The sequence below is a fragment of the Zalophus californianus genome, chromosome 3 (genome assembly GCF_009762305.2).
Source record: "Zalophus californianus isolate mZalCal1 chromosome 3, mZalCal1.pri.v2, whole genome shotgun sequence".
NCBI classification, from domain to species: Eukaryota; Metazoa; Chordata; class Mammalia; order Carnivora; family Otariidae; genus Zalophus; species Zalophus californianus.
The window spans coordinates 192,042,937-192,054,548 of NC_045597.1; the positions used below are offsets into that span (position 1 = coordinate 192,042,937).

At 58.3% G+C, this 11,612-nt stretch overlaps 1 protein-coding gene across 1 annotated transcript in view; it reads left to right on the forward strand.

Annotated features, from left to right (window-relative positions):
• The first annotated feature begins 1,008 nt into the window (after positions 1-1,008).
• Positions 1,009-11,612, forward strand: part of RAMP1 (receptor activity modifying protein 1) — a 45,002-nt gene continuing 34,398 nt past the window's right edge. The window contains exon 1 of the mRNA XM_027591487.2: positions 1,009-1,122. Within this exon, the coding sequence (XP_027447288.1) occupies positions 1,071-1,122 (52 nt within the window). The 5' untranslated portion in view covers positions 1,009-1,070. The remainder of the gene's footprint in view (positions 1,123-11,612) is intronic.

Sequence of the window (11,612 nt, forward strand, 5' to 3'; positions counted from 1 at the left end):
AGCCCCTAGGAGGTGAGATCCAACCACCAGGAGAGCTTATGCCTCCCACTCAGACCTCTGCACGGGGAGACCTCCTTCCCCAGGCCTCTCGTGTACCCCTAGGAGCCCTTGTCTGACCATTCTATAAGGAATATGCCCGGGCTTCTTGTCCCCGCCCCCGCCCGCAGAAGCCCAAAGTGACAGCCTCCCAAGGCAAGTCTAATGCTGTCCTCTTTCTACTCAAGTTCGGAGTCTGATGAACACCGTCGGAGGTTCTCCAGCCTCCTCTGCCTCTCATCACCCATCTGAGGCAGCAATTCACCGGGAGGCCACCTTTCAGGCCTCCCAAGACCCCTGTTCACTCCGGCCCCAGGGCCTTTGGGTGCACCTGACCTGCCCCTCCCCTGCGCCCACACCGTTGCTCATCCCGTGTAGGTCTCAGCATTTATTCCAGTTCCTCCTTGTGTGTCCTTTTCTGATTAATAAGAGCCTCCCCAAGCTCCGGGGCTGGTTTTGTCCCCACGGCTGCTCCAGTGCCCGCACCTTGGGGGAGAGAGAGATGTGGTCTTAGCCTTTCACAGACAGACCCCCCCGGGGCAGGAGTGGCCCGGAACCTAGGGAGAGGAAGAGAGGATGGTGCTCCGGTTGAGACTGAGGTGCCCTGGCTGGGAGACCCTCCCTGGCTTAAACACCCGCCCGCTGGGCGAACATTTCGGGAGCAGCCCTTGCGGCGGGCGCGGCGCGGGGCCTCCCTCGAAGCCTCAGTGCCCGTCCCCCAGGGAGGGTCCGGACGACCCCGAGCTCGCTCCTCGCCGTGCGCGCGGCTCGCCGGGGGGTCGCCTCGCCTCCCGCGTCGGCCTCCTCCCCGTGCCCGGCCGGCACGTGCCGGCCCGCCAGCCGTCCTCCTGCGGAGCCGCCCAGCCCGGTCCCGGGGACCTGCCTCCCCCCTCCACCCCCACCCCCACCCCCCCCCCCCCGGAGCCGCGATGGGCAGGGCCAGGCGCGCGCCGCCGCTTCCCGCCGCGCCCGCTCCCGCCCCCCGCGCCGCGGCGGGCTCAGTCCTTGCGGGCGGCCCGGCTCGGCGGTGCGCCATGGCCCCGAGCCTGCGCGGCCTCCCGCGGCGCGGCCTCTGCCTGCTCCTAGGTGAGTAGGGCCGGGGTCCCTCGGGGGAGAGGGGCGGTTGGGGGGTTGGGGAGCCAGGGGGCCTGGGAGTTCGCAGACACTGGCAGCTTTCTGGCGCATGCCCGGGAACGCGCTTCCCCGCACCTGTGCGCTCTGGCCCGCGCTGCGGCAGCCGCCCCTGCCGGCGTCCTTGGGCGCTCGCGGGTAGCGGGCACCTGGCCGACTTAGCACTGGGTCTCAGATCCACGGCCCACTGATCTAGAAATTAGTTAAAGCTGAGAAGCTGACTGGCGCATACAGCAGTTGCTGATTTGCAAACAAACCTCCCTAGGATGTCCTTTGCAAAAATGAGACTAGCCTTCTCCCTCGCGGACGTTTCCACAGCTTTTTTGTTCGCTTGTGACCTTGGCCCTCTGGCTAATAGAAATTCAAAGAGGGCCTCTTAGGAGGCAGAATATACTCAGCTTTCTGTTTCGAGAGAGATTATAAACAAACCCAGGGGCAACAGGAACGTGCACCAGACTTAGCATAATTTACCCTGAAATTGTCCTCAGGGCTTTCCTGTCGCAATGCTAAGAAACTGCAACCTGCAGCTACCACTGGTACTTGGTGGGCTTTCCCCAGAACAGGTGATGTGGGTCAGAAACACCTGCAGCACGCGTGCCCGCTGAGTGTCAGTACAGTGAAGGGGTTGGGGGCGTGTGGCTTGTCAGTGGAGATGGCCAGGGACACCTGGAGGAGAGGGGCTCAGGACAGCCCAGGAGCCCCGCGGTGGCAACCTGGCCAAAGAGTCCCTCTGCTTAAAACCCTTAGCGTCTTTGCTTGCCGTAACGTGATCAAGGAGTCCCTCTGCATAAAACCCTTAGAGTCTGCTTGCCATAAGGTGATCTGAAGACTGATCTTGCCCCTTAAAGTGTTTTGGCTGAATTTATGTGTAAAGCAAACTCTTACAATAGCATTCTATCCTTTTGTGTTAGGATCCCTTTGGTTTGACATGGAATTTACTGTTGTAATCTAAGAAATGAGCATTTCTCTGCTAACAGGACAGCGGGCTAGGTTGTCTTTTTTTTTTTTTAAACCTAACTGACTAAATAAATGCTCTTTCCTGGATTCCAGAAGCTGCACCTTCTAAAGCCTGTATAAATAAACACTATGTCATGAGTGCCTATAAAGACCTTCCTTGTTTACCAGGAAAATAACACACATTCTTGTGCAAGTCCAGAGTCCTATAATTTTAACATTAGTCTGAGCGGCCTGGCTAATGTTATATCTTTATTTTTCCAAATAAACACAACTCTGTGAGGTTATCAGTAAATTAATGTCATGGAGGCCAGCAGAAATTAGTAGAATCATGGAGCACACAGTATTTCCTCCCAAGTTGTAGCAGGAGCCAGATCTCCTTGGCGATGCAGATTTTGCTACCCAAAATAGCAATGTGGAATTTCTTTCTTTCTTTCTTTTTTAAGTATGCTAGTCCATAGGCTCAAGAACTTCTCTGTAACAGTTTTACAGTCAAGCTATTGTAAACCTGAGCTTTGTGCGTACTCTTCTGTTTACAGAAGACTGTGATAGGACCACATGCATCTTAAATTTTGTATATAGCCACTGGAAAAGTTTTTCACCAGTCAGCAGAGAAGGACGTTTCCAGAGGACCCAGGGTTATGCTGTGAGGGCCGTGTCTGTCGTGGACTCTGTAGGGCGCCCAGCTCCACTCAGGAGCGCTGGCCGACTCTGTTCTCTGAGCCGGGCGTGCTGGGGCCGTTGAGGACACTCTTACAAGGCCGCTGTGTTTATTGAAATATGGGGTTCTGTATCAGTGCAAGTGTAACTGTTTGGGACCGACGGCGATGTCCCAGGCAATGCAATGTACGTGACTTCAGATCGTCTTGCTGGTTTAAATCCGGAGGCAGTTCTCACCCTGGAATCCAAAGCTGCAGGCTTCTTATTTGCGAAATCACCTCAGTGTGTTCGTTTACTCTCCTCGTGTGTTTAACCGCACGGAGACATTTCTGGCTTTTTGTCTCCTGTCTCTTGGCGCTGGCCAGTCAGTTCGGGTATGGTGGGTCCCGGGCCAGAGTTGTTGAGTGACGCTTGGGTCCACACTGGAAGTGGTCACGAGCGACGCGCCCCGGAAATGTTTCAGGTGGAACCCTTCCTTAAGGCAAAGAGCTATTTCTGTTCCTCCTGATTTTTTTTCTCCCAGAATGAACCAATTCCACAGCTTCTATTTCGTTAAAATTTGGGTTTGGCAGAGTGTGTGATGAGGTCGCCGCTTGTGGTGTGAATTCCAGTGAAAATGCGGGGCCCCCCCCAGGGTAGAACCCCCAGGTTTGGCTGCCTGCGCCCCCCACCGGTGGGGGCCGAGCCCATCCTTCCTGGCGCCCCCCCCCCGCCGCCCCCGGCAGCGTGGGGCTCTCCTCCCCACCGGCCCCAACCCAGGCCTGTCCCCTGGCAGGCCTCAGGGGGGGCGGGGGACCCCAGGGCTAAACCGTCTGTCTGCTGCCGGAGCAGAGGGGAAGCCCGTCTCTCTCCTCTCGGCTGGATCTGAGTACCGGCCGCCACATCCCACCCTGTGAGCCGGGGGCGGGGGAACCACGACAGACAGACAGAGCTCTCCCGACGACACCTTTGGAGCCTGTCAGATGGAGCCTGTGGGGTGTTTTCACCCTCTGACCCCACCGCGTTTGCAGGACAGTGGGCGGCAGGCACACCGGGGGCTTGGAAACCTGCCCACGAGCCTCTTCTCCAGCGGGACTCCGGGAAGCCCTCCGGACGGACGGATGGACGGACGGACAGTGTGGAGCTGAGAGGAGCGAGCAGGGGTGTGGAGAAGGGGAGCCGGGCGGAGGAGGCCGCCGTGGCTTCACCCGCCCCAGGCCCCGGCCCCGGCCCCGGCCCCGGCCCACGGAGAGACAGAGATGGTGCGGACTGGACTCTGTCCGCACACGCAGGGGGCTGGCCTCACCCCCCCCCCCCCCCCCGCCCTCCGGGATGACCTCGGGCCGAGCGCGGGTTCTGGAGAACTCCCTTGTTCCTAGTGAGGAGGGTTATGTCAACACGCAGCAACAGGACCTCGTTCGTTTTCACATAATGAAGTTATTGTTGTCCGCGGAAGATTCTTTCCCCTAAGATTGTTTTATCTTCGTATTTTCTTTGCCGTGGAAGGACCTGACTCCCATCATCCCTGGAAGCCCAGGTTGTGAGCGGCCCCGGTCCGCAGAGGCGCGCGGGCCAGGACTCGGCGGGGGATGGGAGCCCGGGGGCCTGAGCCCACAGCCAGGCCCGCCTGCCTTTGTTCCTCACTAGGCCTCACACCGTGTCCTTTCGCCTTCCCGTGACGCCCTCCCTGCCATGGGCAGGTCCCACGGTGCGTCCCGTCCCGGGACCAGAGAGCAGAAGCCAGCCCGCCTCTGGCCCTCACTTCCGCTCTGCCCTCTGCTCACTGCCCTGCTGGGCTGCTCTCTCTCCGCCCCTCCCAGGTGACTGCCTCCCTTGGGAAGCCTTCCCTGGCGGCCCCCACCCTCCATCCCTGGGCAGGGGGCCGGGGGGGGGGGCGACCTTCCTCCCACTGGGTCACTCACAGGAGCTGGAGTGCTGCGGACCTGGGCAGCACCCACCCATGCTCTCCGGGGCTCTGCACCCCAGGCCCTCAAGGCCCACCAGGAAGGAGTCTCCTGAGCCACACGTGCCCGGGAAGGCAAAAGGCAGCAGTTGACCCAAGCAATTGGATACTGATGACTCTGCCATATTGTCACGTACTCTGGCCAGTTATCAACAGGAATAAAAGCCGTTCATGTATCACAAAGCAGAACCCCATGTTGGGGGGGAGGCAGTCTAGAAAGCATAATCACTTAGAAACCTGGTGACGTGAACACCCAAGGTTGGCTTTCTCTCTGCATGTTGATTGCCTCTAGGAGATTCTGTGGGTCTGTTTGTGAGAAGAAAGATGGCTGCTGGCTGTGTGGATGGACAGATCAGGGAGCTTTGGGGAAAGCACTAAACTATTTCTCCTGGAAACTTCTATCTGCCCTAAAGCACAAGTGGGTCATGTAGTGTCATGACTGGGAGGGGGTTCTAGTAGGTAGATACCAGGGAGGTTGGTCAGCAGCCCACTGCTGGAGGCTGCCCTCTTCAGTCTGGGACAGCCCCTCAGCCCTGCGAGAATGGCCCAGCACGAATGTCCATGGGTCCGAGGCTGAGAAGCCTTCCCTGTAAAGGACATCTATAGAGAGTGCTCTTTGCACAAAAGGAAATGAGCCCATGGGAGTGGAGGTGGAGGTGGGGGCCCTTATCCCAAGCCCCAAGCACTTTGGAAAGAGCCCCTCAGATCCCCAGGATGGTTATACAAAGGCCCTGAGTCTTGGAATTTTCTGGAAGCCTTTTATGGCTGAAGCTTGCAGAGAAGAGGGCTTTGAGCAAGGCTTGTGTTGAAGGAGGACCCGATCCTATGGGCCAAGGCAAGACGTTTAGATTTCATCCCTGGGCAGTGGGCAAGCCTGAATCATGTCAGACATGGTTTAAAAGAGCCCTGGGCCACTGCATAGCCTCGGGTTGGAGGCAGGGGACCGGGGAGCTCTGGTGGGATGGGGGTGAGGACGGAGGCTTGAGATGGCAGGAGTGAGGGACCCCAGAGAGTCCCCAAGGTGCCAGTGAGGGACTCGCTATGGGTTCGGGTGTGGGCCACAAGGAAGCAGGGAGGCATCAAGAGCAGCCAGGTGCCTCGCAGGGGTGGAGGGTGGGGAGCTGGAGCTGCACAGCTGGGCTGCCAAGGAAAACACGCGGCGCCCAGTTAAATTCAAATGTCGGATAAACGACAAATTGTTTGGATATGAGTATGTCGTGTGCAGTAGTTACAAAATTGTTTGACACTCAAACTGAACTGGGCGACCCCGGGTTTTATTTGCTAAAATTGGCAGCCCCCACCACAGCAGCCACGTTGGGTTGGACGCCCCCTTGGACACCCAGGGACGAGGGCAGTCAGGCAGGTGTCCACGTGAGTGTGGGGCACAGCAGAGAGGTACGGCCGGGAGAGGCGTCTGGGGGAGCCTCAGATGCGGGAAGGTGTGAGAAGCCACAGACAGAAGGGATGAAGCTGGGGGGCAGGCTGGGGGCCAGAAGCCAAGGCCACAGACACACAGACAGAGATGTGGCTGCTGCGCACCACTGGGCACTTCGACAGGGGCCGCGTCTTTGGGCTGGTGGGGAGGGAAGGGAGACCGGGTGGGGGTGCTCTGTGGGAGGGCGCAGCAATGCGAATGCGACCTGGCCGGAGCGCCAGCCCCCCCGCAGACTTCCTCTGTGTGCCCTGGTGTTAAATACACAGGTTTCTGGTTCAGCTGCTACGTCTGCATCGCTGCCTGTCTGGCTAAGGACCTGTCGCGATTTGAGTGGTGGCTGCCCTGACTTCTGGACCGATGGGGAGGATTAATACCAGGGCCGCCTGGTTAAGAAGCGGCAGTCAGCGCCTCCACCCTCCGGCAGGACCCCATTTCCCCTGCAGAATCCTAGCAGTTACTACAGATGGGATGCTTTCGGGGCGCCTGGGTGGCTCCGTCGCTTGAGCGTCCGACTCTTGATCTCAGCTCAGGTCTTGATCTCAGGGTCGTGAGTTCAAGCCCCACCTTGGGTTCCACATTGGGCTCCACGTTGGGTCCTTGTTTCCACCTGCAGGACCGGCTGGGTCGGGCCCTTTCTGGCCGCCATCATAGTGGAGGGTCTTCCCTGGGTTTCCTATTTCTTATAGCAGCGAGGTTGTTTCCCATTTTCTGTGAACTTGTCCCTTTTATCCAACACATAATTATAGAGATAATTATCTTATTGTTGTAACTGTTATCCGTGGACGTTGGCCCTTCTCAGCCGGCCTCCGTGGGCGGATAGCTTCATGTTGTTCCTTGACGGAAGGGGACAGTGGCATATCTGTTATGCGTCCCCAGCCCCACCCCAAAGAACCAGATCTTTCTCCTTCAATGCCAAATTTGTTTGCTTTCGTTCTTCCTGCTTAACAGTGAAACTAGTCCAGTATCTCCTCTGCTTGGCCTCTGGGCTGCCTCCCCCGACTTTCTGTCTTCTGGCCACTGGTAATATTTTCTAGAGTTTCTGTGTTTGTGGTTTTAATTTCCTCTTTAACGTATGAATTATTTGGAAGCAAGGTTTCAGAAATCCCAACAGCTCAGGCTCCTAGGTTTCTCCCCCAGTAATGCTGCTTTTACTGCGCTGAGGTCAGGGAGCGGGTTGCGGACCACCCCTGTGTGGGTTAGGGTTCCTTCCTGGCCTTACAAAATTTTCCTTTGTAAATGGCCCAGGAGCCCGGGGGAGGAGCCTGAGGTCTTGTGTGTCGATTTTAGTCTTCATGGTAAACTGTTGTTACTTAGGTGTCCTTGCTTACTTCAGTCACCCAGCCCCGTCAGCAGCTGAGAGCTGGGGGAAAGCCCTGCACGCTGGTGACGCGGGGAAGCTCCGTGGTCGCTGGGCCCGCAGAGACCGTGGGCCGCTCGCGCACCCAGCCCCGCGCGCCCCGTCTTCCGGCAGCCCCCTCCTCGCTCCTTCCATTTTACTGTTGTATTTTTAATTGTGGTAAAATACACATAACATAAATTTTACCATCCCAGCCATTGGAAGATCTGGGGCACATTGCTGTGCACCCCGCCCCACCACCGTCTCCAGAACTTTCCCATCTCCCCAGCCTGTAACCGGGCCCAGTAGACGCTCGCCCTTCGGGAGCACGATCGCCTCCAGCCGCAGCTCCCACCATCCCGCTTTCCGTCCGTGAAGGCGGCTCCGGTGAGCAGAATCCAGCGGGCTGTGCGTTTTTGGGACTGGCTCATTTCACACGGCGTGGTATCTTCGAGATTCGTCCACGTGCAGCACGTGATGGGGGTCCTTACTTTTCAAGGCTGGATTGCCGTTTCGGGCTGTGGATGGACCCCGTTCCGTTCATCCGTCCAGGTGTTGCCGGCCATCCGGGTCGCTCACCCTCCTTGCCGCGGTGACTAACGCTGCGGGGAGCACAGATGTGCACGTACCTGTTGCAGACGCCCCAGCCTAGAACTGGGGAACTGCTGGGCCCCAGGGTAGCTCTGGGTTCACTGCTTCCCGCCATGACTGTGTTCCCACCAGCGACGCCCAGGGGTTCTGCACACCCTCCCCGCCGCTCGCTCTTGTCCGGGTCCTGACGGTGGCCATCCCAACAGGTGTGCAGTGCCATTCCGTGCTTTGCGGGTGGAATTTGACTCTGTCAGGGGTGACGGTGTGGTTTCTCACTTCTGAGTCACACATGGCCGGACTCCACTGCCAGCCTGCGGATGTCATTCTGCGTCACTTAGTTTTTTGGCCTGATTGCCCCGTTTTCTCACGGATTTGGGGGACATGTTAACAGGTGCCCCCACATGCAGCACAGAGCAGGCACTTCGGTGGGGGGAGGGGAGGGGGAAGCAGGGTCTCTGGGCCACAGCAGGGGTCTGCCAGGAGGGTCACAGGCAGCGGATCTGCTTGATGAAGGCTTCGTTGGAGCGAGCCGCTGTGTGGATGGGAAGTGAAAGGGCCCGCGGGCCTGAGACGGCGCTTCCTCTTTTCCCTCCTCAGGCAGTCCTGGTCCCGACCCGTCGGTGGGTCCCCTGCGCTCGGGTCTTCTCGTAAATCCTATGCCTGTGCCGCTGCCCGGTGTATCACCAAACCTATTCCAAATATTACCTGGTGAGCTGTGAAAATTAGTTTATACAATCATGAAAATCCTTTGCCCTGCTCCGGCGGCGTCACACGTCCCTGCAGGACGCCCGGGACGTTAGCGAGGGCGATGGGCCTGAGGACTCCGAGGGCCCCGTGGGCGGCTCAGCAGGCTGGTCTCAGCTTGACCTCGCACCGCAGCTCCTTTGCAGGAGTGGTCCTCCCTGTGGGGGTGGGGGGTCCTACCCCCGCGGCCCTGGGGGACCTGCACGTCACCGGGCCTCAGTGTCGGCTGGCTGCTGGCCATCCATCACATGGGCCTCCCGCCTCTGGAGCAAAACCCCAAAAGGAATACAGATGGGGGCTTCTGACAGAGACACGGGTGTCCCGAGGTGCCCATGTACGATGTGGTGCCACGGCACGCGGCCCCAGCACCCTCGAGGAGGGACGGAAGGGAGAGTATTTCAGAGGAGAGAAGAGAAAACCATCTCCTGAGACCCTGGCTGAGGAAGGGTTGAGGCCCAACCCACGTTGAGCTTTCCAGAAGCCGGAAGAGACCTGAGAAGTGAAGGGGGCTGTCACAGGCGAGGAGCGGGACACCTCCCCACACACTCGCTCCTTCATTTCCTGTGCCATCAGCCCCTACACTGCCCAGCGCTGCATCTGGGCGAGGCGCAGGCCCCAAGGTCCTGCGGTCGGCGGCTCAGGACAGGCTCCTGCTGGTAGTTACAACGGGGTCAGAGGAGGGCTCTGTGCTGGGCTCTGTGCTGGGTGTCACGGAGGAGGTGATAGCTCATGGGGCTTTGAGGGCCCAGTAGGACTTATTACCAGACAGACAAGAGTTTTAATTTTTTCAGTTTGTTGTTGCTTTGATCTTTTGTTCTCATTTTTCCAAGTAGGCTGAGGGCAACATGTTCAAACCAAGTTCTAGGTTCGTCATGCCCTGGGGCACTCGGTGACAGCCCAGGCATGTCACTTCCTGGGGATATGGGTCCCGAGGGGGTATAACCAGGGGAGTCCTGGAAGTGGGCGGCTCTCTACCTGCCGCCCGGTGAGCAGGAAATGATTCACAGCAGCAGCAAGAACCTGCTGAGCGAGGTTTTCTTCTGATGGCTATTGGAAGACCTGCATAGAGCAGAGAAATCACATTTTATCAATTATATGCTTCTTTAACTTGTGGAAAATAAAGGAGCATGAGGTAAAAAGTCAAGATCATCTAGAATCACACCACTCAGAGATCTTGGCATTTCCTTTGTATTTATGATGTTCGACAGCTTCACTGAGATATGATGGTCATAGAATAAACGGATATATTTGAAGTGCACAATTTGGAAGGTTCTGACACATGTATGCACCTGTGTGGACTCAAGACTGAGCATATATCCCCCTCACCCCTGAAAGTGTCCTGGCCTTTGTCATCTCCCCCTCCTGCCCCTCCCTCTGTCCTTCCGCATCACCCCTGCAGGCCACTGGGGTCCGGCCTTGAGTGTCCCGTAAGTTGCTAAGTGTGGTTCACATTGAAAACCCCGCAGAGGTGCGCTGCTGGTTTTGAGGTGGGATAGCTTCTAGGAACAGCACATCTTCTGGAACCCAGTCCCGGTGGCCTACCTGGTACAGGAGGTTTCCACTTCACAGAACAAGAGGTGAAGGAGCCTGCCCATGCCCCAGGCGAGGCCTTCTCTGTCTGAGGTCTCTGGAGGCTCCTCCCCCAGCTCACGGGCGCCTCGGGGACACCCGACTCGGCCCCGAGCCAGGACCCCTGCAGGAAGGCCTCCCAGCCGCTACCCTTCGCACAGCTCAGCCCCCCACCCACCCTCACCCCGCCGCCCCCGGCCCCAGCGTGCAGGGCAGTGCAGGGTCTAGGCCTCTCTCTCTGCAAATATGAAATCAGCAGCAGCAGGCTGAGAGCCCTTCCTGCTGGGTGTGCAGGCACCGACCAAGAACCCAGAAGATGGGATCCATCGGGTTCATGCTTCTGGGTCCCTCATCTCTCATTTGAAAACCCAAACCAAAGGTCTCCGTGTGGCTGTCCTGCAGCCCGAGCCCAGAAGGCCCCCCTGGTGCCCGGCTGCCCTGTCTTTCTGGCCCCCAGTCGCTTCGCCCGAGTGGCCTGCTGCCTTTGAGCGGCCTCTGTGCCCCCTCCTGTCAGGGGTGTTTTTCCTCTGTGGAGAGAGGGAGCTGTCTCTTTGAACTCTCCCTAAAAGGACACCTAATTCCTAAATACCGCACATGCCAGGGAAGGTTCCTGTGCTAACAGGCTGAGGACGGAATGCTGGCTGCTCACAGCCTCCGCACACGGCCTTTTAAAGACACGACTTACGAGTGGTTCCATTTGCAGCCAGGCAGGAACGGGACCCATTTGACCCCACACAGCTGGTTTTAAAACTTTTGGCAGTTTTAGTCAGCTTTAAAACTGTAAGGTACCCTCGTTCCAGTGCAAGAAATCCCACGAGGCTTGTTTAAGAAACACATTAAGTGTTGCTCTCCAGTACCTAAAAATGGAACCCGGTTTCCAGATTCTCCTGAGCAGCCTGCCCCAGCTCATCCCAGCTGTGGCATGGCCATGGCTCTGGGCTCTCCCAGGACAGGAAAAAAAGGGCAGTGCATCTGTGGGGAGGGGTCTTTGACCCTGGGGAGCAGGGTCCCACGCTGGGGAGGCCGCAGGTGGCTCCCGGACAGGTAGGAGCTGCAGCATCCAGGGGACTAGCCCAGAGGCAGGCCAGGGTCAAGGCCACGGGAGGCTTGCACAGTGGGAGGTAGCGCTGGCTGGGCTCCAGCTTCACTGCGGGGCCAACCAGACGGGGCAGGCCGGGCGAGGCGGGGACAGGCGGCCGTTCTCCGCAGCCCGT